Source organism: Achroia grisella, unplaced genomic scaffold (assembly GCF_030625045.1).
Source record: "Achroia grisella isolate CSIRO2021 unplaced genomic scaffold, CSIRO_AGI_Agris_v1 utg1023, whole genome shotgun sequence".
Lineage (NCBI taxonomy): Eukaryota > Metazoa > Arthropoda > Insecta > Lepidoptera > Pyralidae > Achroia > Achroia grisella.
The window spans coordinates 561827-589434 of NW_026712560.1; the positions used below are offsets into that span (position 1 = coordinate 561827).

At 30.8% G+C, this 27608-nt stretch overlaps 3 protein-coding genes across 6 annotated transcripts; 1 reads left to right on the forward strand and 2 right to left on the reverse strand.

The window, feature by feature from the left end:
• Window positions 1-3506: 3506 nt before the first annotated feature.
• LOC131842279 (guanylate kinase) lies at window positions 3507-9708 on the forward strand. Of its 4 annotated transcripts, none has more exons than XM_059190920.1 (5): window positions 3507-3718; window positions 3866-4133; window positions 5239-5462; window positions 6264-6371; window positions 6750-9708. In XM_059190920.1, the coding sequence occupies exons 2-5, from the start codon at window positions 3877-3879 to the stop codon at window positions 6785-6787; spliced, it is 627 nt and encodes a 208-aa protein (XP_059046903.1). In that variant the 5' UTR covers window positions 3507-3718; window positions 3866-3876; the 3' UTR covers window positions 6788-9708. The 4 variants fall into 4 exon arrangements, with proteins under 4 accessions (XP_059046903.1, XP_059046835.1, XP_059047028.1 ...); XM_059190852.1 differs by having other exon boundaries at window positions 3508-3770; XM_059191045.1 differs by having other exon boundaries at window positions 3510-3770; window positions 9458-9700.
• A 329-nt stretch (window positions 9709-10037) lies between these two features.
• Window positions 10038-12740, reverse strand: LOC131841589 (uncharacterized). The gene is made up of 2 exons (XM_059189948.1): window positions 12444-12740; window positions 10038-11394 (listed from the first exon to the last, which is right to left on the reverse strand). Exons 1-2 carry the CDS (start codon window positions 12567-12569, stop codon window positions 10243-10245), a joined length of 1278 nt encoding a protein of 425 aa, XP_059045931.1. The 5' UTR covers window positions 12570-12740; the 3' UTR covers window positions 10038-10242.
• A 7066-nt stretch (window positions 12741-19806) lies between these two features.
• LOC131841694 (uncharacterized) lies at window positions 19807-27314 on the reverse strand. The gene is made up of 6 exons (XM_059190034.1): window positions 27243-27314; window positions 24316-24355; window positions 22239-22627; window positions 21421-21635; window positions 20464-20662; window positions 19807-20328 (listed from the first exon to the last, which is right to left on the reverse strand). Exons 1-6 carry the CDS (start codon window positions 27280-27282, stop codon window positions 20120-20122), a joined length of 1092 nt encoding a protein of 363 aa, XP_059046017.1. The 5' UTR covers window positions 27283-27314; the 3' UTR covers window positions 19807-20119.
• Window positions 27315-27608: the final 294 nt, after the last annotated feature.

The following is a 27608-nucleotide window of genomic DNA, read 5'->3' on the forward strand; positions in this document are numbered from 1 at the left end:
ATACAATCTCATAGATGAACTTGACTTATGTGTGTTAAATGATGGTAGTCCAACCACCATTCAATCACCAAACAGGCAGGCATCAGCAATAGATATAACATTAGTTAGTCCCCGAATAGCTCCTCTCTGTGAGTGGAAAGTCCATGATGACCCGATGGGCAGCTATCACTATCCAACTCAGGTAAGTGTAAATGTGGGGCCATCAGTGTATGAGGTCCGACCTGTAGAAGAAAAATTTTTATATAATAAAGCAGACTGGTCGAAATATTTTTCTTTATCAGAAAGTATTTTTTCCCACTTAAATGTACATAATAATGTAAATAATGACACACCATTACAATTTTATAATAATTTTGTTAATATTTTATATGACATCAGAGACAAGACAGTACCAAAATCAAAGTTTAAACAAACTATACACACTTTAAGAAAACCAGTGCCTTGGTGGAACAAAACATGTGATGATGCTGTTCAACAGTCTAAGAGAGCCCTTTTACAATATAGAGTTACCCCAACAATTGTTAACTTCATAAATTATAAAAAAGTTGATGCTAAAAAAAAAAAAAGAATTCTAAAGGAACAACGCATAGATTCCTGGCAAGAGTTGTGTAGTAGCTTCAATAGAATGACACCTATTTCAAAAATATGGAGTTCCATTAAAAAGTTTAAAAGGATAGGTACATCTTCCAACAAAAATTTTAATGATGACTGGGTACAAAGTTTCTTAGATATGTTGACAGCTCCATCACAATGCAATGATGCAAATTTAGTTGATATATTGAATCAATCTGATAAAAATGACAGTGACTCCTTTCTCAACAGACCCTTTACACTGGCCGAGCTTCATATTTCGCTTAAGAGTAGGAAAGATACAACACCAGGTTTGGACAATATTACATATAAATTAATAAAACAGCTACATCCAAATGCAATTAAAATACTATTAGATATATACAATAAACTTTGGGAGAATTTAATAATACCGGAATCCTGGAAAACCCAGTGTGTTATTCCAATTTTGAAACCTAATAAGGATATTAACTGTGCATCATCTTATAGGCCCATTTCCTTGTCATCGTGTCTAGGCAAACTATTTGAAAACATGTTAAAATTACGTTTGGACTACTTTACTGAAACACAGAATAAGTTGCCAGATATTCAGTTTGGATTCAGAAAAGGCAAAAGTTGTTCTGAAAGCTTTGTAACTCTTATATCCCTATTAAAAAAAGCAAAATTAAGTCATTCCAATGTTGTGTGTGTATTTTTAGATGTTAAAGGTGCTTTCGATAATGTAAATATAGAATCCTTAATTCATGTGCTACATAATTTAAATTTCCCCTGCAAAATATTAAACTGGATTTTTAATTTTTTAAAAAACAGAACTGTTTATGTTAAGTATAATAATATCCTACATGGACCTAAATATGTTAACAGGGGAACAATGCAGGGAGCAACCCTGTCCCCTCTATTGTATGGCTTGTATACATCTGAAATCCTCAATTATGTGGATACTACAAAAGTTAACATACTACAGTTTGCAGATGATTTGCTTTTATACACTGAGAGTCAAAGTTTGCCTTTGGCTATAAATAATATAAATACTGCACTAAATCAATTACAAAAGTATTATTCAAATATTCTAAAACTAGAAATCAGTTCAGAAAAAAGCTCTGTGTTAGTATTTAGTAGAGATACATTCACACAAACTAATCTTAAAATTATGTATAATAACAAAATAATACCCATTGTTCATCAACACAAATTTTTAGGTATAGTTTTGGACAATAAATTAAAATTTGATAAACATATAGATTACATTTGTCAAAATGCAATGAGGAGCATAAATATTTTGAGATGTTTAGCAGGAACTTACTGGGGCTCTGATCCCAAAACACTCAATATACTGTATAAAAGCATAGTCAGAAGTCATTTTGATTATAGTAGTTTAGCCTATATGACTGCTAGTACCACGTTGTTGAGGAAATTAGATGTTATACAAAATATAGGGTTGAGAATCATTAGTGGAGCTATGCGTTCCACGCCTATAAATAGTATGGAAGTTGAAAATTGTATACCTCCATTGTCTCTAAGACGTTTGCAACTGGCAGAAAGATTTTGTATAAAGGAATTATCTTCCAGTAATAGTATTGTGCTTAAAAATATTTTATATCCTGCACAGCTTTCTGAGTTAGTTGTAGGTTCCCCCATATCAGCATCTGTTATTATTTCAGGATCATTACCTGAAATTTCAATAATAATGACACATGTTAAAAATGCTACAGGTGGAATATATATAAATGACAAATGGCCAGTATACAAATGTCCATATGATTCACTAATCTGTTTCCTTGACACTACATTTCATTTAGATTTAATATATAACAAATATGACTTTGCAGAATTTTTAAATAAGAAATCAGAATTTTATGTTATTTATACCGATGGTTCTAAAAATTTAAATGATGTTAAAGCAGCTTATTATGATCCACAAAAGAAATATACTAAATGTATTAAACTCAAAAGTAATTGCAGCATCTTTACAGCCGAAAGTTATGCTATATTAAGTGCTTTGTTATATGTTAATAACCTTGTAAATAATGTAAATATACTAATAGTTACTGATTCAAGAGTGTATTGGAGACTTTATCCAGTGGCAATTGTACATATAAACAAAATTATATTATATATGAAATAAAAAATAGGTTAATAACTTTAATTAAAAATAAGAATGTAGAATTTGTATGGGTACCCTCACACAGTGGCATACCTGGAAATGAGGTCGTTGACTTGACAACTCGTCAACAATATGATGAAGATCAGACAGACATTTTGAAAGTACCATTTACCGACTACTACCAATATTTTAAAAGTAACTTACGAAGAGTGTGGAAAGAGTACTGGAACATAAGCACAGAAAATAAAGGAAAATGGTATGCAGAATTACAGCCAGACTTACCAGTGACACCTTGGTACAGCAAATTCAAATATTACAATAGAAAATTTATCACTATCATCAATCGTCTACGTTTCGGCCATTGTTTAGTTCCATCCCATCTCAACAGAATTAAAATCACAAATGACAACAGATGCAACCACTGTTTCAAGATAAACGCTGACATAAACCATATTATATTTGAATGCCAAGTTTTCAACATACAACGGTTGATTCTTGTCAGTGACATTAGTGACATCGCAAAGGAACACTCACAAAGTATTCCCCGCCGCGTTCAAGATTTGCTATCTCACTTTGCATATTTTATTCCACTATATAACTACATTGTACATACTGTGGAAAAAATTTAATATTAATGAATTATTACTAAAATTGTATTGTCTAAGCTTATATAATAGTTTATTTCTTATGTTTTGTATTAAATTCATTATAAAAATGTGTTCGACTGAAGGACTTGTATCCATGGTCATGAATAAAGCATTATTAAAAAAAAAAAATGATTTCTTTTCTGTATTAGAATATACTCTGTGCATTACATTTATCATCTGTTCTTGTTTAATTAATTCTTTCTTTTCTGCTGGTGACTCTTGCTAAGTTCATTAATTGACATTGCCCTTAACTTCTATCAATCCAATTACTTAACCTTCTCTCTCTCAGGTAGTCGCCGGTTGCGGCTTTCGAGTATTAATTTGATTTATTACTAATTAAATTATAGCACACTGTTATTTATTTTCTAGTGTCTGATCTAGCAGTGCTATAATATAGGTTAGTCGTCGTTGTTGTGTTACCATACCAGTAATCACGAATTTGTTAAGATGTGAGATATTTTTAATATAATTTAAATTTTCTAGTACATACCCTATGTACCATACTTGTTAATAATAATTTTATTACTTATTTATTGTGCTTTAGTGTTTGCGACAATGGTGCAGAAGGGACCCCGTCCTTTAGTATTATGTGGACCTTCAGGATCTGGAAAAAGTACGTTACTCAAGCGCCTCCTTAAAGAATTTCCAGATAAGTTTGGATTTAGTGTATCACATACGACCAGAGGACCTCGATCTGGCGAGAAAAACGGTGTCCATTACCATTTCACAACTAAACCTGAAATGACAGCTGCCATAGAGAGAGGAGAATTCATAGAAAACGCTACATTCAGTGGAAATATGTATGGCACCAGGTAAATTGATTGAATATGTTGTCCATATAAATATGACCATGTGCTTGTTGTTTTGAGATTTTGGGCAATGTGCCAATTATTGAGTATTGAAGATAGTAAGTACTTTTCATTGTTTACTTTCTGTTGTATCCTTCACCTTTATATATCATGGTTATATGTCTAATATACAATTCAGTAATTATAGTATTGGTAAATATTGATGTATTATATTCATAAACATAATTATCAATATATTTTGTATTGCATTTCTTCTGGAATAGTGATACTTGGAATTTTGGTATTAAATCACAGACCAGAGAAGTTTAAAAAAAGATTTAACATCATAAGAATACTTAAGCTACCATTATCACCAACACACCAACATAATTAATTGTCTTTACACCACTCCTCAGATTGATCCATTAAAGCGTGGATCAAAATACTTAGCCAAGATTTGAAGTTCTAGTGGTGCCCTTAGATTGAAGTTGTTTCTGTCTGGCAACAATTTTAGTCGTTTAAGGGATTGATCCCTTAAAATGACTGTACTTGCCCCTTTTTTTCATCTGTTGATGGCATAAAGGCTAATTATGGCGAACAACATTAGAATAGATGGAAAAAAGTAACAGACATATTGTCATTAAGCTTGAAAGAAATGAAAGAATATTGAAGGATGTTAATTTGCAAAGTAAGGTTATCAAAAAATATTTCATTGAGGCTTTTGATTGATTACATGCATACTACTATGTCTTTATAATTATTATATTCTTTATAATTATTTTTGTAATGAATATTTATTTGACTTATGTTTCAATATAATGAATAACAAATATTATTTTAACTTTATCTTAACATCTTGAAGCCCAGATTTATATTGTCAAGACATGTGTGATTTATTCACTAAAAATGCAACCCTGTAGTCTGTAGTATGTGGGTTGAATTTTTAGTAAAAAAAAGGGCAAGGTATTATGTAAGGTCTTCAACATTTCGTCACTTATTAATTAGTATAATAATTAAATAAAATATTACTGAAAATTATTCTCATTAATCAATTACTAAAATGAAATTTACTATATTTAACCCTATCATAACCTACTAGTAACAATAATTTATTATAATTATATTCCAGTAAACAAGCTGTTGCTGATGTTCGTCGAACTGGAAAGATTTGTGTCTTGGATATTGAAATTGAAGGTGTTAAGCAAGTCAAGACTACAGATTTGAATCCCCTACTGGTCTTTGTGATGCCACCTTCAATTCAAGAATTAGAAAGGCGCTTACGAGCGCGCAACACTGAACATGAAGATGCTTTGAAAAAGAGATTGGAGACAGCCATAAGAGAAATTGAATTTGGTAAGCAAAAAATATAGTTAAATAAGAATGTACTTTAATTTATCTCCTTTATTGATGTGGAATATGATCTTATTTTTGACATTTAATTTTGTTAGAATTGGTATATATATTTTTATAGGCCAAAATAGGGTTGTCCATCTAATGTCAAACTTTTAAAATCTATAAATTTAATGTGGCCACTATTCCGAGCATACTACTTGCCCCTACTACTTAGATTCAGCTGTGTTTGTGTGCACTAATAAAAGCAATTTAATAAATATATCTATTTATTAAATTGCTTTTATTAAATAATTTTACTAATATTAAGTATATTAATTTAATATTGAGTATATTAATTTTAAGAATTGTTACAATTACATAGTTTGTAATATAATGGAGTTGACATGTTAAAAAAAAAAGCCCAAAATAAATTTAGATTGAAAAAAAATCTAGTGTCATTTAGTGACAATATATAATGTTATTTTAATTATTTATTGCATGTTAAAATTTAGTAGTCTTAACGATTTAAGCATGCATAGACAGCGATAGCGACTTTATTTTATACTATATAATGATGTATACTAATGTAATGGTGCGGTAACAGTATACGGTGGCATGACACCTGAGCAAGAGGTCAGGTCAGTAAGCCCATCATGGTAAACTCACCAGGATTTATCTTGATGGTTTCTAGGGGGTACCATGTTGAGGTCAATCTGACATGGTACATTGATAGTTATGGGGTTACTGGTCCACAAAGCTAAAAATACACTTCCCCAAAATTATAATATTTATTTTCACCCCTTCATCGGTAAATGTTTTCAGGTCAACAACCTGGCAATTTCCATATCGTCATACTTAATGACAACCTGGATAAAGCATATGCAGAACTACGCGAATTTATTACTCAGAATGTAGAAGATAATGATCAAGGTGAGAACTTTTCTTTTTGCCAATATTTTCAAACAAAACCCACATGTCTCCCAACTATATATGCAGGGATATTCATGAAATATGGTTCTTTTTAACATTTACAGTATTGGATTATACACTGCATGTAGCATGTTGAATAAATTGATTAATATATTATTGAATATTCCCTTTCTTTATAAAAGGTAATTCTTAATAATGTTGACTGATTTATCTTTACTCAATTCTATATCTAAAAAGCAGATTGCACTGCAGAATTTAATAATATTGTAATTAACAGAAACTAGCAACTGTTTTACACTGTACAAATTTTTAAAAACTTAATTTTGTGTTTTGTTGTGTGTGACAAATTTCTAACAAATTACTAAAAAATTTTGACAGACTCTGTGGCTGATGAGAACGAATCAAACGGAAAGTGAAAAACTTGCATGGAGTGAAGCATGACCTTGCCACCTAAAGATTTTTCAGAACAACAATAACATCTGTTGTTTTCAATGTTACACTGTAATGAATGTTTGGTGTTAGTAAAACTAGTTTAGATGTTGCCCCAAAGTAATATAAGTAAATAAATAAATATTTTAAATACATAATAAAGCAAACTACCTCCAAATGATATATGTAGTAGTCAGTATTTTAACCAGAAATGGTAGAAAATTATTAAAGTAATAGTTTTTGTTGAAAGCTTTGAGGCTTATGATTTGTATATTTTGGTACTTATGTGTTTTTGATCTAATGTAATTAAGAGATAAATACTTAAATCAGTATGTGTTACAACATTTAAAGTTTGTAGTAAGCTACCATAAATGTTGAGTGTAGATCTGTTTGACCATACATGTGCAATTTGTAAATAACTTTAATTTTATATATTAATTATGTTACATATTCATTTAAAATTATCTACATTTGAAATTTTTGTTTTGAAGAAAATTTCCAGTAAACTAAAATGAATAAATTTATTAAAATATTTATTAGAAAATATTACATGTAGTAGAAGTTAGTATTATATAGAATATATTTATTACAATCTCTTTAAATGTCAGTATGGGTTAAGGTAAAGTAAACAATTATAATATCACTACAGATCTCAGATAAAAAAAATTAAAAACTATATCATTAGTTCTTGGGTAGGTGTTATTGTCAGTAGTATTCATTATTTAAAATCGTTGTAGCCATTATCCCTGTATTTAAAGAAATAATATAAGACACCCATAAAAGTGATATTAACTCGATTTCTTGTAATGTGATCTCATTATGTCTTTAACCAACTTTAAAAAAGAATCCTTATTCAATTGTTTTTATGTATTACGATGTGCAATATTTTCATCAATAAATTTGTATACTAATTCCGATTCTTGCTTCTTAAGAGTATTTTTTAAAGATTATATTGAGTAATATCATGATGTAACAATTTTAAAATCTTTGATGAATTGGTGTTCGCTTGTAATGCTTTAAATGTGATAGAATATGCAATTTTAAATCAGAGTTGACAGGATACTATACCGTTATTATTGTTTTTCAAAAGCATTCCTTTATTTAGTTATTACATATATTATTGGACATGATGTTCAATAGGCATATAATTTAGTGCCAAATTAATTAATAATTGTAACGCATAATATAACAATCTTTCATAGTAGGTCCACTGTTTAATAATATGCATAGACGAATATTGAAATCGCGTTATTTGGTCTTGTCTACTTAATAGTTAAATTTATGCGCTGGGTTTATCTTAATAGCGCGAATTTTAAGGCAGTCGACTAAAAATTATATTATGGCATTTATCAAGTTAGTTCTTTAAAACTTAGGTTTGTCTGTTTCCTATTAAAATTATAAACTTGTATGAGACATGCGATGTAGTCATTTATAAAAAAATGCAGCGTTTAAGACACAAAATAAAAACCAGTAATAATTGTGAACTTTATGAATTTTATATTTATTGGTTATATGTAATAATGTTACTAATTTACAGACAGGAACAAGTAGTGCATTCTTTATTTGCCATGCGGTCACAGTCCAATTTCTGATGTTATTCATGTTTATACATACGGTTCATAGTACCTCCGCTAGTTTACAATTATATATATTTCTTACGATAGAGTTAGAGCTATTACAATTCTGTAACAAAGAAACATTCAAATGTTGGCAGAAAATTTTGTACGGACATTATTTTTTTAATTGTACTCACTAAATGTAAGTTTATTTTATTACGTTTAATCATATTAATTTAAAAATGTGGCTGTCTCGACGAGGATCAAATATATCAAATCTAGGTACCTATATGTTAGTCTGTTATGGTTCATAATATTTAAAACGATGGTGTAGATCCAGGTTGGCTTGGTATGCGGCAAGACAATAGGTCGCTGGAAGATTATTGAGATTTGTGATTTGTTTCGCACGTCATAAAGTGTAGCTTTCCGGATAAGGTGATTAATTAAAACTTGAGTTTAGAATTTTTTTGCTTGTTCAGGTTTGATCTTAGATTGTTGCTCTATGGTTAGTTGACACCAGTCAGCTCAACAACCATTTCCAAATGGCTTATAGTTTTGCTGCATTATAACCCGCTATGATCAATCCAAGCACCCCTAATTTTTTTGGTAAATTGTCTCTCTATAGTTAATATTTGATTATAAAATCTAATTATGGCACTGTCATGCTTATTCAGTATCCATATTATAAAATTGAAATTGTACATTAATCAATTGGCCTGTGTTATATTGTTCCCTCTTTATGTAGTCAATTCAAATAGCATAAAAAACAAGTACAAATAAGTAAACTATCTGATGGGTCATATATATATCTCAGTCTATTGATACAATTGTTTGTGTTGTGTATCCATAAGCTTATTCAAATAATGGGACAAAGAAATTGAATCCTGGAAAACACTATGAACATTATACATCTGATTTCATACTTTTACTACTAAAGCCATTATAAAGGATTTGCAAACGTACTGCCACAATCACAACAGTAAAATAATCTTTTGTATTTTATAACAGATATTTGGTTGACTGTTAATTTTGCTTAGATTAATTATAAAATTGAGGCCTACAAAATATAAATAAATTTATGATATACATTTCTTTTTATAGAATTTCGAGGGCTGTAAGAAGAAAAAAATAAGTCGTCAAACTGCTTAAACTTTAAACTTCATAAATTAACTGACCATTTCAGTGTTGTATAATCATTCCAGTGAAGAGTAATTTTGATGCAATTTTTTTAACTACGCTAAGATTTATTTTTTCTTTAACAAATTGTAATTTGTCACCAGCATAAATAAACGTTCTGTATTTCAGTCAAGTAGTAGTATTTCCTGTATGAAATATAAATGTTGAAATAAATATATTGAAATTACAATCTTTTTTATTTTATTCATTCACTAGTAAAATTTTAATTTCTGTTATAACATGTTAGTCTCATCTGTACTTAAAATTATTTGTCTTTGAGACCATCACCAGGAAATCAAAATCATGTATCTTACTAAAAAAATATTGTGGCTAATAAAACCATATATAGACAAAGAAACGAGTAAACAAATATTTTTTAGAATTTTATGTTGTTTGACATAGATCAATATCATTTATGAGGTGGGGATTAGTATAATTTAAAATCCTAACTATTCCATAATTCGATTTTTAAAGAAATAATCACACATTTACAAAGTATACAAATATTATTTTTATTGTCAAACCTTATAAATACTGTAGATTACATTTATTAGGCTTTAACAATCATGAGTGTAAATTGAAATTAAAGCCAAGTCAATCAATATTTGCATTACAGCAGATACAGTAAAGAGAAATTAGAATTACATTATAGAAACTTACTAAATGATTAAGTTAGAAAAGAATACATATTTATCCTCGTAAAATACTTTTCAAAGTACAATACTGCTATTCTTGTCCCATTTATCGCGGTGTGAGTGTGGTGGTGTATTTTCACAGTCTCCTCCTAATGTAGCAGTTTTTCCTATAGTTTTTAAGGATATAGTACTTCCTGTTGAAATAGTTTTAACTTGTTTTGATAATGATTTCAATCTAGGTATATGCGATGCTTTTCTAGAAACTTTCGACAGACCAATAGCAGGATTTTTTGGGTCATATAAAGTATTTGCAGATTTTGATCTCGAATGTCCAGTGTCAGACTTATTTTTCATACAAGAAAGAGGTGTTCTTGAGCCACTATTACTTGCTGATTTGGACTTCTTGGGTGTATCATTAATATTATCAGATTCATCTTCATAAATTAACAGACCATCTGAATTCTTTTCCTGGGGTTTTACTACATTTTGACGAAGTTCAGCATTTGTATTCTGTAGAACTTTAATTAAACTATCATCTGACATATGTTCCACATTTTCATTAGAAATATTTTCTGTTTTTTTTGCAACCACTATAGGAGTTCTCTCTATACCAACAGATGGTGAACGAGGATCTTCATCAAGAATTTTAAATACAGGAATTTGTTTTATGTCAAATTTAAAGAAATCTATATCATCACCGCTAAAAACATTTTCATCAGTCTTATTATTTTCTCCTTCTACATATTCGAAATTTGTTTCTAGCAATTTGGTTGGTTCTGTGTCTGATATATTTGCCTCTATTGCTTCATTTGATGCTGTAGATGATCCAAGTGGTTCATCAGGTTCTTTTAGTGTATCATTAAGAGTGATGTCATAAAATCCATCACATAAGTTTTTAGGTATTAGTGTATCAGGGACAATGATTGCTGCTTCCTCTAAACTTTCATTGATTTCCTCATAATCAGTCCTCAGACATGGACTTCCACAGTTGTTACCAGTTTCTTCTTGTATATTACTTTGAAGCTTGTCTATTTTAGAAGTAATTATAATAGGAGTTCTTTCAAAGTCTTGTGTTGGGGAACGAGGATCATAGGATTGCAAGTGATTCTTTATAACGGCAGAAAGAATAGGGTTGTTATGAATCAACTTTTCTTCAGTTTTAGCATTTTCAAATGTTTTTCTCAAGTCCACATTTTTTGTTATGTTATGCTTTCCATTAGGCTTGCCCTATAGATAAGAAAATATATTCCAATTAATTTTTTGTTTAAAAAGAAGACTATAATGTTGAAACTAATACTGGCAAGTATTTACAGTTCTCAGAGACTTTGAAAATTTTTGTTGTTAAAATAAGTACAAAGTGGGTTTGGTAGCGTAAAGAACAGAAAAAGATTTAGCCTCTTTAGTACCAATACTAAGGTAATATAGAGTTGTACTTCACTATAACTATATGGGAAATCACACAGCAACAAAGGTAGCACAAATTTTGTACTGGTATGCTGTACCACCCATTTCCTCCTGTCTAAAAATAAGGTGAAGCTTAAAGATGAATACACTATGAGTAGTAGTAAACAAAATCAGACCAACTAGATTTGTATTCGAATTGTAGATATTATATAACAGAATAATAATTATTACCATTGGTAATAATTATTAAGGGAATTCAATATTTTAATGCTGTTATAAACATTCTGGGCCCAGATTGACCCAGGAACAGAATATGTATGTAACATATTCTGTTCATAATAATGATAATCTGATAATGTACACAACTATAAAAAAAGTTTACCAACTTTATAATTGTCTCAATAATTAAGTATTATGAACAGTTCATATTCCACCTATTTGAGAAAATAATAATATATTATACTAAATGAGTTAATGTATATGAATTATTATTATTGTACTAAATTGCTTATACATATCTATATACAAAAAGATATTATTAAGTAAACATAGTAATATTATTTTAATTTATTAAACATATATAATAATTGCTGTATTTTGCATTCATGTATATAATGTCAATTATGATAGATAGATTTTTCTCTTACTAATCAGTAAGAGAAAAAATACTATGACCACTTCAAATACTGTAAAACGAAGATAATCAACATAATCAATTCTATAATTATTTATTGTACAAAATGCGACATGTTTTGTAAAATACATCTTGTAGAAAATTAACGGATGGAACCGCCAATGCACTAGTAAATGGTCAGTGAAAAAATGAAAGAATTCAATGGAAATTATGGTTTGAAATTGATTCACAGAACTACCTGCAATGGTGTCCGTATTATTTCTGGCGTTGGTGACCGGGGATCCGCAGAATTATCACTAAAGTCGTCGTTTTTCTTCGAACAAATACTTGTATCGTTACTAGGTTTACTAGTATTACTTCCCATGATTTTTACTTGATTCAGAAAACGACGGCTTAAGAGTATTATTAACAGAACATATTAAACATAAGTAAAAAAATAGTAAACTTGGGAAAATAAGTAAAATTAAATGAACTTTGAATCAATGTTAATGAAAAAAAATAATAAATTTATTTACGTAACGGTCAAAACTGTCATTCCTTTTTCAAAAATAAAAAAATATTTTAGGGATACCATACCAAAGACTGACTGTTTATCCTAATGAATTTTATGCTTTTTTAAAAAGTATAGGTCTAGAAAATAATTTGTATAAAAATTCATTGGATTTTAATACATTAAGTTTCCAGAATTTAGCAAATTTTATATTAATTACCTCTTAAACGAAGCTAAGGGTTATCTGTAATAATAATTGCATACTCTATCAAAATAATTTTTAGATGTAGTATTGCCAGCCTTATGAGTTCGAGTTTTTTGTCAATTGCGACGAGTTCTAATATTAAATTATAAACACAAACAATATGGAGATATTATAGAAATTAAGTTCTTGCTCAGATCTATTCTGTATGAATAGTTATATTAATTTTTTAATAAGAACTTTTAAGCACAAATTAAGCTACAGCAAAATAAGCGGCTTTGGTTAGGTTAAATAATTTTTGAAATGAATTTTATTAGGTGCACGTAGAGAAGGGTTTAAAATACGCTCAGTGCTCAAGTCTTGACTATTTGCTATTATTTCAAATACAACCAATCATTATTGTAATTATACTATTATGCTTAAGGACACAAAACACCGAAGTAGATATAAAGTACCACAACCTGCATACATACTCCTCTTATTCTCTTTTACAACACACCTTAACAAATGTAATGAATTGGGTACGAAACCAAACCAATAAAAATAATTTTATATTTGTTATTCGTATGTTTAGAAAATACGGTTATCGATAAACGTTTAGTTTTCCGGATAATTTTTATTTTATTGACATTACTGTATGTCGTTATTAATATACTAGATGAAAACCCGGCTTCGCTCGGGTAGATATTTCTGTAGTCATCAGTTCTCAAAGAATATTAAAGGTAAGCAAAGCATAAATTCGTAAAGCTTCGTTCATTGTGTTTAATAAATGCTATAGTAAATAATAAGTGCAAAAGTTGTATAAAGTTAGTATAAATACAAATAATTTTTATTTTAAATCAACATTCAAAATAAATTAACAAAACATATATCTTTTAAGGTTTATTCTCTGTTAACCTCTTTGTTTTAAGCACTCACTACTATGCCAGATATTTAAAACCAATTGCTTCATCCAAATATCTTTCCCCTTCTTGATCGTCATTTTCTTCTTTTTAATGCAATTAGTATAATGATAGACGACATATTAAGTAAATTAAATGTAAAGAAAAAAGTCGTAGGTCTCTTTCTGGATCTAACTTCGGCCTTTGATACTGTCGATCATGATCTCCTGTTAAGAAAATTAGAATTTTATGGCATAAGAGGACAAGAGTTAAAATTATTTAAGTCTTATCTGCAAAATCGACGACAATACGTAGAAATTAAGAATGTTGAAAATAATTGTGAAGTTACTTATTCATCTAAAATGACAACAGTAAAACGAGGCGTGCCACAAGGTTCAATTCTGGGACCTATTTTATTTGTTTTATTTATTAATGACTTAGCAGATTTCATCACACATTCTACTAATGATGCTAGTGTAGTTATGTTCGCAGATGACACAAATGCTATCGTTTCTGCTGAAAGTTTACATGAACTGACTGAGAAGACGAATCACTTACTTTCCATTTTCGATACTTGGTTTCCTGCGAATAATTTAATACTTAACATAGACAAAACACATGCATTATTATTCAAAAGTACAGCGAAAGTTAAGGACACTATAGATATTGTTGTAAATGGTAGAAGAATTGATCTGGCTGAATCGGTCAGATTTTTGGGAGTTGAATTGGATGAATATTTGAACTGGAAACGTGAACTTAACTCAATGGAAAATAGTATCAGTTCTGCATGATATGCACTTAGAAGTCTCAGAGATGACCTTACTGTTGATCAGTTGAAGACTGTTTATTATGCTCTAGTGGAATCAAAACTTAGATATAGTATAAAGTTCTGGGGCAATAGTTATAAATACAATATAAATAAGGCGTTTATATTACAAAAAAGAGCTATTAGGACTATTGTCCGTATACCACAAGTGCAATCCTGTAAGCCATATTTTAAAGAATACAGAATTTTGACTGTACCATGCTTATACATATTGGTGCTATTAACAGATTTTGTAAAAAGTATTGTTGGTAGTGAGACCAGGGAGAATCGAGACATAAGGGAAAGTACTCGCAGAATGGATTACCCTAACATTATAAAACCAACCCTTAATATTGTGAAGCATGGTGAGGGTTTCCAAGCAGTAAGGCTTTACAACTCTTTGCCCAATAGTTTAAAGAAAATACATAATTGGAAGCTTTTTAGGAGGAGGTTGCATTGTTTTCTGTTGGAGCAATCATTTTACAGTGTTAATGAATTTCTTAGCAGCAAAAATTGTATAATTTCAAACACAATATAAATTGTTACTGAATAAATAAATATCAAATATTTTCATTCTTTTTTTTTTATTTAGTCCGCGCGACTCTCCGGGATTGCCGAGTTCCTAGTTTTGTCGCTCTTTCGCGATGGCGGCGCGACGTGGTCCACCACCGTCCTTTTCTCCTTCTTCCTCTTTTTCTATCCATTTCCTCTTCCTTCCAACCTTCCCTCTCGCCCCGCGTTAGCCATTTGCTATGCTCCCACTCTGGGGTCGAGCCCCCATAAACATGCAGGGCTCGGGGCTACAGGGACACCAACTACCTAGCTTAGTAATTAATTTGTAAGTGCCATAGTCGGTTATAGTTTGTTTTTTAATCTGGGAGACTAAATTGACACGTTTAAATGTCAAATTTTCAAATAATGTTACCACCTGTAGCGGAGTAGCTAGGGTACTGGCACTAGTAGTCGGCCCCGCACCAGTATTCAGCCTTTTTCGGTTTAAAACCAATAGGAATAGCGCTATAACAGAAAATACATAATCAAATTATTTTAAATAGCTTCTATGACTTCTCTTTGCTAGAATTAAATTCAAACATAATAGCTACGTGGCTGCGAAGTACATTAAATATGAATCTATTTCGACGTCATCGGCTGACGAGGCGACATGCGGCGTGCGCGCCATTTTTTTATTAGTGAGAAGCGTTCACAGAAATGGTAATTTATTTCATTATTTTGTTAATTTTAGGCCACTTTGTATTAAAATTTACATTAATTAAGACTTTTGGCATTGTAATCAATGAAAAGTATCATGTTTTTCTTAAGAATTATTGAATAATGAAGTGGCCGACTACAGGGTCCCATTTTTATATACATTATCTAGTACTCAACCACCCCTGGCTGACTACTGGTTTTAACGCTGTTTGTCAAAAACCTAATAGTCGGCCACTTAAATAGTTAGAGTTTGTTACATGGCTGAGTACTGGTGACAGTAGACCCAGAGTTCAACCGTCCATATTTAAATTGTTTTTTATATAGTTTTTTATACAAAAAAAGAAAAAAAAAAGCAGATCTAGATTCTACCAAAAGTAAAGTGAAGGAGACTACAAAGAAGAAAAATTATGATTATAATAAGGAATTGAGCGTAAAGTGCACAAAGACAGGCTGTGATTTAGTGGAAATCAAAACAAAATAAACTTAAAATTCTCAGTAATATACTTCTATATCCTGAAACTCCTGACACAGAAACCTGTAAGGAAGATAAGCTCCTAAAAAAATTGTTTATCGGCGACTTTTAGAAAGAAGAAGAACTTGAAATCTTTTTAAATACTGATGTTACTAAAAAAGTTTCCAACTGATTTAAATATAAGTTAGATAGGTATTTGATTGTTGTGATTGTTAGGGCACAGTTAAGTCCTTTTAGGTTCTATGACCGGACTAATTGTTTATTAATGTTCTTAATCTTTAAGCTTGAAACTATGGATCTTAAGAGAGGCTGACCACTGGTGGCAATATGGCTGAGTACTAGTTTTTGGCGGCTGAGCACTGGTGAAAAGTGCCTTATTTTGTTAAAAAGTATTTTTCACTTTATTAAAGGATAAATTTGTATTTTTTGTTAATTTTGTAACAAAGTTTAATAAATGAGTAAGTTAAATTATACAAAAGACTTTCAATTTACTCTTTCTAATATTTTCTTATATAAGTTTGAACCCAGACTTACCACTAAAAGGCTGACTACTGGTGCCAGTACCCTATACCGATTTATTTTATCGGAAACTTTTATTCTAACAAATTAGTTTTAAAGTTTAATATGACGTTTCCATAACAGAATTTTATAATTTACGTACATATAGTAATGTTTCCACTACTGTCGTAGTGTTATACAGAATAAAAATATATTTTTGTCGTTTCCGTACAAATAGTAATTTTTACAGTATCAATCTACAAACCAACATTTTTTTTCTTACAATCAGTTAAATAATATTTGACACTATGAAAAGGTAATTTGTTTTATAAAAAAGGCAGTTAGTCTTTATTTTAGTGAAAAATAACAAAATCTATTTTGATACAACAACCATATATTTATTAATATATGGTTGTAACCTACCTATACTTCATTAATTTTGTGTTATTGCTTTTTAAATAAACACCCACACATTATTTCCGTAAAACTTATAAAAATGAGTAAAAAACATTAATTTCCAATAGTGCCACAACCTTATTTAAAAAAGCAAATACCTGGCATTATGTGTGTAATAATAAAATGTGAAGAAATTGTGATTGTTTTAAGTTTTTTTTAATAAGTTCATCAGAACAGAGAAACAACATTTGACATTTATTATTATTTGACATTGGATATTATTATATTGACTTTAATTTTTGTATTGTAAAACTTTAAGTTGGACTAAAAAGGGGCGTTGTATCCAGAGCCGTGAAATAAAAAAAAATATTGTCAAATTTGTCTCACAATTGGCCAATATAAAGAAAAAACACAACTGTATACTCTTTTATCATTTTTTTTTTGTCTTATTTATCCGTAATGGAAAGGCAAAGAGTCTAAGCCCATACAGCCGTTGTCTTTAGTATAATTTCTGTATTTTAATTTCTTTTTTCCTTCTTCAGATATCTTCTACCTCTTTTATCATAAAAAAGTGTCAAAAACTATATTTTCGCGAAACGTCAACGACAGATGTCATATGTCACAGTCCTTTGTGATGGATCTTTGGCGCGAACGCACGCGTAGTGTTGATTGGTTGCTAGATAGTGACATGAATAGATGGCGATTGCAAACTGCAATCGCCATTTGTCAGTGTCATTAGAATTTAACGAAATACTCCATAACCCGAATTTTGCGGACATATGTTGTTGACTAGAAATCAATATTTTTTATGTTTTGTTATTCACATAAGGTTTTGTTCGAGTCTACCTTACCCCTTGACGAAATTATTAATATAGACATATATAAAATTATTTAAATGTGTAATAAAGATAGTATAATAAGTATATAAGAGTATTTTGTTATTCGTTCTTTAATTATTAGCAATATTTCATTGCCATATTATAAAATTAATACAAATTACTATACATTTTTATTTATTCTTAATAGTAAAAAATGAAGACTGATGGAGATGTTTTTGAGTTAGTCATATACCTATTACATTATTATATTGCTCAAATAACTAGAGACTAACAGTGTATAGTAAATAACAACCTCATACAACACTTCCAAATGATATTGTGATTATGAAATGAATATGATATTTTTTAAACGAATTCATTGTGGCTTTGCTCAAGCGTATTAAAAACATGTCTGATCCGCACCGATCAAGTGTACTATCGCGTAGTATTGGCACGCACCCATGCTGTTTCTAGCTACGTATTTAAATAAAATTGTTCTGTGGTTTGGGATATTTTTTTTAATAATAATGGTATGATATACCTACATAATCCTCCGCTAACGGTTTACGCTGGCGAGACACCAGTGGAGAATGATAAGGTGAGCATGAAGTCATATCAGTAAGTCCATTTTGGGAAATGACAATTTATGTGGATTGGAATAATACTACTAGGATTGGATAAACGCTTTATTATTTGAAACTTTTGAAAGATAATTGCATCCAAAATTTTAATGTTATTAGTAAAAGTAGGTACCTACCTATTACCTGTGGTACCTATTACATTCATGCTTTTCTCCGTGGTTTGAAATGAAACATTAAAGAAAGAATAAAATTTATTTATTACCTATAAATAATTATATTTAAATACATTTCTTGGACACCTAAAGGGCCATCCATAAATTACGTCACACATTAAAAGGGGGAGCGTATCATCAGAAATTGACATTATGTGACAAAGGCCCAGGGTGGACGGGCGGTAAAAGCCTTGATTTCACATTTCAAAACTCGGCCTGCGCAAACGCAAAATTTATACAATTATATTTTTTAATACTTTTGCACTTTCGCTATGAGATTATATCCCAAGCAACATTTAACTTTCGTCCTCAAAGAATTGCGACTAGACGTGCCCGAGAAATTCTCTGTTATTACGATGCTTTATGCATGGAAGAAAACGATGTTGACACGAAGGATGATCCTGACGTCCACATTCAGAACGAAAATGAAGCGCCTGATTTAGGTACCACTAATAAATAATATGAAGGAGTGGGTCCAAAGTCGATGGATAAAAGATGATTAACTTTTATATTTTTAATTAGCATGATTAGGTGTCTATTCTTTTAACTAGTCATTAGTTGTCATTGCATTTTAAATATTTGACTTAATGTAGATTTTATTAAAGCACACGCACGGGTTTACATGTATTACGTACGTAAACCTTCCTCTTGAATCACTCTCTATTAAAAAAACCGCTTCAAAATCCGTTGCGTAGTTTTAAAGAATTATGAGACAGACAGTTTTTTATACTCATGTGACAAGGACCGGAGGAGGTTAAAAACCCCTGAAATTCGTGTGATGTAATTTATTGATGACCCCTAACTAGTAGTCGAGTAGTTATTTAAACAGAATGTACTTTCCTAAATGCAATTACATTAACCGATTCTTTTATGTTCTTATGAACAGAACAGAATCTATATTATCCCGCTAACTAGGCGCAATTAGATGTCGACTATAACATCTGATTCGCATTGGGAAGTGATGTCATGATTACTTACCCAACCTTGTATTTCACATCTGGAATCTAGAATCATATGGAAGGGCTTCCAGAATCATTCCTTTAATTATGAACAGAAAAGAATAATAATACTATACTTGAAAGTCTTTTAACAGTTCTTCTGCATCACACTTGCCCAATTTATATTATATAATATATCTATACCTACTCATGAACATTCGCATTTATAATATCTATTATTAAAATGTTAGACGGATAGACAATAAGATTGACGTATAGTATAATTTAAGGATATTTAATTTAGATAAATTACTAATAATTTATGTAATAAGTACTTTTTATGATGTTCATCCGCATATTTTGAGTGTATAGGTATGTATTGCGCACATACCTATACACTCAAAATTTTGCATCAATGTTTTCTCGGTTGACAAGTGAGATCACGAGTCCAAACCCCACGGCGGCAGATAGAAGTGATTTTGGGTGTCCATCGCCTGCCGAGTCTGCACCGAACTCGGCATAATGATCCATCGAGTAGACGGGACCCATTGAGAGATGTACCTCCTTTACAGCTTATGCGACCATGATCCGGCGGTGTCGGAGGGTTGCACGAAATTTGTGCTGTAGAAATACATAAATATTCCTCTACATATATAGATAGTCTGTAAACTTTCCATTGCTATAATTAAGGTACCTACTACTAATTGTACCTTAATTATGACAATGAAATGTATTACAATACCAAATTATACCTACCTTTACAAATAGGAAGAGTTCCATTCCATTTCATATTAGTACCGCAGGTTAAACTTTTAGCACCGTATAATAGATGATCAGGATATCGACATGTAAAGTTACAGACTTTATTCCCTTTCTCACAATGAAGTATCAAATTCTCGGGCGCAGGACAGCTTTGGGATACTACATATATTTGCATTTTGCAAATTTGTAGAGGCTGTAAAATTAATTGTAATTAATTATACTTATACTATTTGTTTTATATATTCTATTTCTAGTCTACGAAAGGTATATTGTACTGCTGTCTGAGTGGAAACATCAATTTCATTTATTAAAAGCTCTGTTCCGGTTGTAGCATGCGATTAGGAAGTAATTTATGGGATATGAGGCATGACTTCATTAGAATGGCAAAGCATGAGTTGTAGTTCACGTGTGTCATATGATAACGTCATATCCCTAAAGATGTTCATATATATAAGGGACAGTTACCACTTACCATCAGGTGATAAGTCGGCATGTTTGTCATTCCAATTATATAAAATTTTGGGGCAGCACTGAACTTTACTATGTGCCGACGGATAAAAAATACAATATATGTCACCACTTTGTTTCATCTTATAGATGTCGACTAGTAAGGACGAGTATATTACAACCTATTACACATAAAAGTGTATGAAGGTACATGGATTTGGATAAAATCATATTATATACACACAATATTCAATCCGGCAGGCCAAAACCTTTTATGACGAGGAAGGTAACGACTCGCCTTTGATTTTCGAACTATTATAACACTTGGCTGTAGCGAACTATTACAGCTCCTTCGCCGAAGGACTTATGGATCGGCTGAAGGCCAACTTCTGCCTTATGAGTGGGAATTTTGATCCTCGTTGGAATTGGACTGGACGGGGTATTGATCGGAGGGGACGACTCGCCTGTTAAAGTTAAATGACCACCTAAAACTACATAACTTACTTTTTCCAAATGAGTAATCCGTCCAACTAGCATGTGGCTGCCTTCTGTCAATAAAGAACCGAATTCGGGGCCATACATGCGAACGAATTGTGCATTTTTAGGTACTCTTTTTCCGGGTTTACAAGACTGCAGACGTGGATGCTGCAGAATGACACGGTTTGATCCCGGCCTGGCTATTAACGTTCTATCGTTCGGACATCTAACGCATATGTGATCTGAAAATAAAATTATATTGTATCATTAAATATTATATTATGCTAACCTCAAAAAACTTAATAATATTATATAATATTATGTTATCTGTGATAATATTGATTGATTTTTCGTATCGAATTTTAGTTACCTAGTTATAACATAATTGTATGATTCAATTTCGAACCGATATGACGCAAAAAGGTAACAAGTGTTGCTAAAGAAAACGTTGATAAATTATTTTAAGGTTTTTATCATTTTAATTTTTTGGCAATAACCTTATAATTATAAAACAGAAAATATATAATGGACATATGAAATGTAACCACTTTGTTCTATATGACTCTTAAAGATAAGATTATTTATACAATGAACGTTGTAAACTAGAATCTCAATAGATGTCCTTGTCTTTAGGTATATTATGTTGTTATCTCATTATTTGGGATCGGCGCAGTATGTTTTCTATTACTACTGATTGCTATAAATCGTTATAGACTGTAATCCAGCCATGTTCTCTATGGTTGTCCACTAACACTACTTTCTTTATATTGTCTAAATATGTAGATTAGTATACTATATAATATTTAACTATGTAATATTATGAATTTGATTGATGGTTATCTTACCTTTGGTAATAAGATTCGCTTTCATACGTTGTGAGCGGATAGGCGTACGTTTTATTGAGTTTTCAGAAGCTCGTATCACTTCTCTACCTGGATAAATATACGAGACTTCATTATTTATGTTTTTCTGACTAATTTTTTTAAGATATACATCAGATTGGTAAAAGAGGCGGGGGTCTTCTGGGGACTCGTGTATTTTGAGCGTCTTTGGTTCCTTGTATGAGGGCGAACTATGGAGATGGTGCATCTGCGGGTGCCATTCGTGGACCCCGCGGCCACGATCGTCATAATCATGATTTCTACTTAATTGTATCAGATCCAAAGAGCGATGGTTATGTGTATTAATGGCCTTGGAATCAATGTTCGATCTCGATTTAGGTACTAGTTTCACCCTGGAACAAAAATGGAATACTTTTATTAGATTTTACTTATATTTTATATGAAATATACACTCTTTTGTTTGTCTGTGCGACCGCCAGTGCTTGTGACTATAGAAGTATTGTCTTTGACAATATAATCTTAATATATTTCAAACTTATAGATAATTTAAATTAAGTCAAATTTCCACCACTAGCATTTAGAAATGATTAACAAAATAATAGCAATATTAATTGATTTTTTAAGAATACTGAAGTGTTGTGATGCACATCACATAAGATTACATTTATTTAATCTTCACTTCACTACATAGTATAAGACAAAGCAGCTGTCTCTACCTGTCCGTCCCTATGTATGCTTATATATATGAAACTACGCAACGGATTTTGAAACGGATTTTTAATAGATCCAGTGATTCAACTGGAAGATTTATCTGTATAATACATGCATAATATAGTAGAGAAATACTGATAAATTTAGAGGTTTCTAATATTATTATGATGTCGTAAATAAACTACATCTATCGCAAACGCTGGCTGAACCCACGAGAAAAATTAAAATAATGTACTACAGTACACCTTAAAAAGGACATTTTTTTTGACCTTTTTAATATATATCCATCTCTTATGGATAAACCACAATAACCATTTTTTATCCTTTACATTTTATGGGAAGAAATAGCTTATTTAAGTGATTTTAAGCAATACAGCATTCATTTTTATCCAATTAAGAGTCCATATTAGAGTTAATTATACATACAATAAATCGAGTATTATACACGTTGTAAAAGTTGTCTGCATTTGTATTGTGAAAATAATTCAGCCGTAAAGCAGCTTGATTTTTGAAACACAGCTTGTGTGTCGATTATAAGGTTAAATTAGGCTGAAAGTACGGTAGTGGTATTAAAGGTGAAAGACATCATATCTTATAGCAACGAATAAGTAGTATCATGAGCGTCATTTGATAATCTGATGCCTTTGCTGTTATTATGTATATCTATAGGTGACTTTACTATAATCACGTTGTTTGCCATTCCTATTACATAAAAACAGCATTTGTAGTTTACCTAACAGTGCGGTGTTATGCAGTTTGATATTTGTATTGAAATATAGGAATAGAAATGACGCACAGAGTGCTATTTCAGTGAAATCGCTCAATATGAGAGATATTTGGACATGAAGGTAACGGTTTGTTTTGAAGAATAACATAATAACGTTTCATATACTATATTTTATATGATTATGTGTTATATTTTATCGGAATATTTGTAGACTAACTTCTCTTAGTCAGATAGATCATATGGTACCTATCTAAAGTGCAAATAGACATTATGTATTCATGTTAGGTAGTTATTATCCGTGTAAGAATATATGTAACATTCTGTTATGCCTGCGCCAACGCTGTAAGGAACTTGGCTTGAAGTACATTACAATAGATCGTGTCATTAGAAGTATTCTAGCATTACAGTCACTGTGGGGAATACTTGATTTGTCAATTCTAGAGTTGTCTAAAAATTGGTTTCAAAATATAGTAGGCAAAAATATAAAATAGTCAGAAGAGTCATTCCAAAATTTGAATTAAAGTCTAATAACTAGTGTCCCGGTAGCAATAGTTTCCTAGTTATTAAAAGATATGATGGTAATGTCGACGAAATGAATTGTCATAGCAATTCTTGCCAAACTTTTTTGCGTCACTGACTAACCTGTTGATATCTATATCCGGCTGGCGAGCTCTGAGATTACCTATAATAATACAAAAAAAGCAATAAATTAGGTACATTGAACATAATAATCAATATAAATTTGTATTATTCATATTTCAATGTAGGACCATTAGATTAAACCCAATATCCTAATTTTTTTAATTCATGGTAAGTACTCTACGAGATAGTTGGTTAACAAAGTTAAAGAGCAACACGCAAATTTCTTCCTCGTTTATCTTGTGATGAGACTGCTTTCCGAATAAGTAGTAGAAAAAAGAACTGTAACTATTTAATTTAGGCACATGCCTAAATTAAGTTTATTTGGATATAGGATTTTCTATTCTATTCTATCGGTCCGACCTAAAATACGTTATTTGCCATTTACAAATTTATTTATCTAACTAATTTACAAAAAAAGGACGGAACAATTCAATCATCTTGGTACTATTGTTTAATGCCGGAATGCAGCACGGGGTTATACTACGGATAACTGAACTGGTTACATGATTAAATAATTTATTTACATATATATGTAATAAACATTTACATATATATGTATATAACATATATTACAAACGAGTCCTATTAGCTAAACATAGTATGCTTATAAATTGTCATCAATATCATTACAAGTGTAACCAAATCTATTATAAAGCAATTACAAACATAAGTTAAGTACATTCTTGTTACGTATAGATACATTACATTTGAATACGACATGTGGAGGTATTGAGAGCTATAAATTTAACATAAATGATATCATGAGCTTAAAATAATGATTACATAAAGTCTGGTGTCGTACATACTTTAACACCACTTTCGCACCATTTTTTTTCACCAAAGCGCTAGTTAGACGCTTTGGTGAAAAAAAATGGTTTCGATTTTGGTGAAAGTTTGGTGAAAAAGAATGCTTCCGATTTACATTCGCAATGTAAATCGGAGGATTTACATTTGCACCATTTTTTTTCAAATCATATTTAGTCATGATGATTGTATTTAATATAAATGCTAACTCTTTTAACTACGAAGTATAATAGGCTAAATGGCCTATTATACTTCGTAGTTAAAGAGTTCATCGAAACAATATATATAGTATATGACATTAGATGTTAAAAACATGCTTCTGAATGTCCCTTAATTCCGCATTTTACATATTATAGGTATATTATAAATTTGTCAATGAGGATAATGAATTCTATAATTCGGTAAGGACATTTTCCGCATTTGAATTTTCCCGAACCATTCTGTTTTCTTCTGTCATATTTTTAGTTGGAGTTATTTCTAGAAGTCCATAGGAAGGTAAAGGTAGGTAAAGACGGATACATTTTCTTATGCTTACATTATAAGTTGTACTGCTTATGCATGTAAAATATGTAAGCATAAGAAAATGTAGATAAATATGTAGTCATTATTACACACTTTTTCTAGGAAGTAGGAGAAAAATATTAGACTAAAAAATATAAATAAAAGTTCCTCTATGTAATCTTTGACATGTATTGATATTATGACTAATGCATTATTAACATCAGAATCTACACATTAGAACTATATATTAACCATCAAACAATCTGAATGGTTAATGGCACACTAATGCAAGTACCTATTTAAAGGATTTATATCTTCACTAATCTATCTGAGTAGGTACTTCCTGATTTATATTAAAGATATACATTATGTAAATATATTTTTTGTTGTAAACTACGTAACTGGTTATGGTAGGTTTGTGGGTAGCGGAATATATTCTGATAAGAAGATTGATGTCATTTCTTATGTAGAGTAAGTTTGCGCAGTATTTTTGCACACTGTAGTGTATGAAAATGTATATAACATAAGGCGTTTTGCCCATAGTAACCGGTTACCCCTTATTCCGTAGGAGTGTCATGAAATACTTCTGTAGTTTATTTGATGTATGCAGTTCACATACTTCTTTGGCCTGCGCTAACGGTAGGGGGGGGGGGGAAGGGGATTGTTAGTAATGTGAACTCTCGACACCATTGCTAGTAATGTACCATGTCAGGTTGACCTCCACTCGGTTCCCTCTGGAAACCATCGTGATACATTCCCGGTGAATTTGTCACGTTGGACTAACTGATCTGATTTCATGTTCATCTTATCATCCTCCACTGGTGCCCCGCCAGCGTAAACCATTAGCGCAGGCGAGTGAACCATTCCATCATCATCCTTTAAAAAAAAACGGTAGGTTTCCGTGGTGAAAGGGGATTGTTAATAATGTGGTTTGATGATCTTATCGCTAGCTATGTACCATGTCAGGTTGACCTCCACGCGGTCCACCATCCTGATAAATTATTGGTATTGTCACGATGGACTAACTGACCTCACCTCATGCTCATCATATCATCCTCCACTGGTACCCCGCCGGCGTAAATCGTTAGCACAGGCGGAGGTACCATTCCATTATAATACATAAAAAAAATGGTAGGTTTCAGTCAGCGAAGCACTAGCGAAAGACGACAGGATGAGAAAAAAGTCAAGTCATTTATCCGTCCATGGCGATTTCACTACTTGTTAGTTGATATCTAGAGGTGACATGCAGTTAGTCTGTTATGATACATATATAATATATATTTATATATATAGTAATACTTTTGTAGTAAATACGAAACTTTAAAATCTAGAACCCCTTATACGTTGAATAATCATTTAATCAGAGTAATAATCTCTTAATATATTGATAGTACCAATATTTCTGAAATTGTCACTAGAGATATTTAGTTAATTTTAGTAAAATAGAATTGTTAAAAAAAACCAAAACAAAATTGCGAGACAAAAATAAATAAAATCAAACATACCCACTACTTTCTTTTATTATGTCTTAACCAACACAATATTAATCAATATTGTGTTTTCTTTTATTCAGAATAATATATTTTTTACTAATAAATTAACAATAACATTTAATAACTTACCAATTAAATTAAATATGAATAATACACAGATAAAATACATAATGAAGTAAACATACTATGTTGTCACTAAAAAGTATTTAATTCATATGACTAAATTAATAAAAAAAAAATGAAACGTGCAGTCAACTGATCTTGAAAGGTGCACAAAAATTACTAATCGCAAACACAAGTCTCTCGGGACGTGGGAGGAAACTGCAAGACCTAGCAGTCTTATATCTGTATTGTATATAATTGTAGTATAGTGTATTTAACACTCTATAACAAATTGAAATAAGGTTCAATATATAGGTACTCACCAAACAAAAACATCTCCAAGCAGTTTTTACACCGACATATTTAAATATATTTTATATTAAATTATATTAA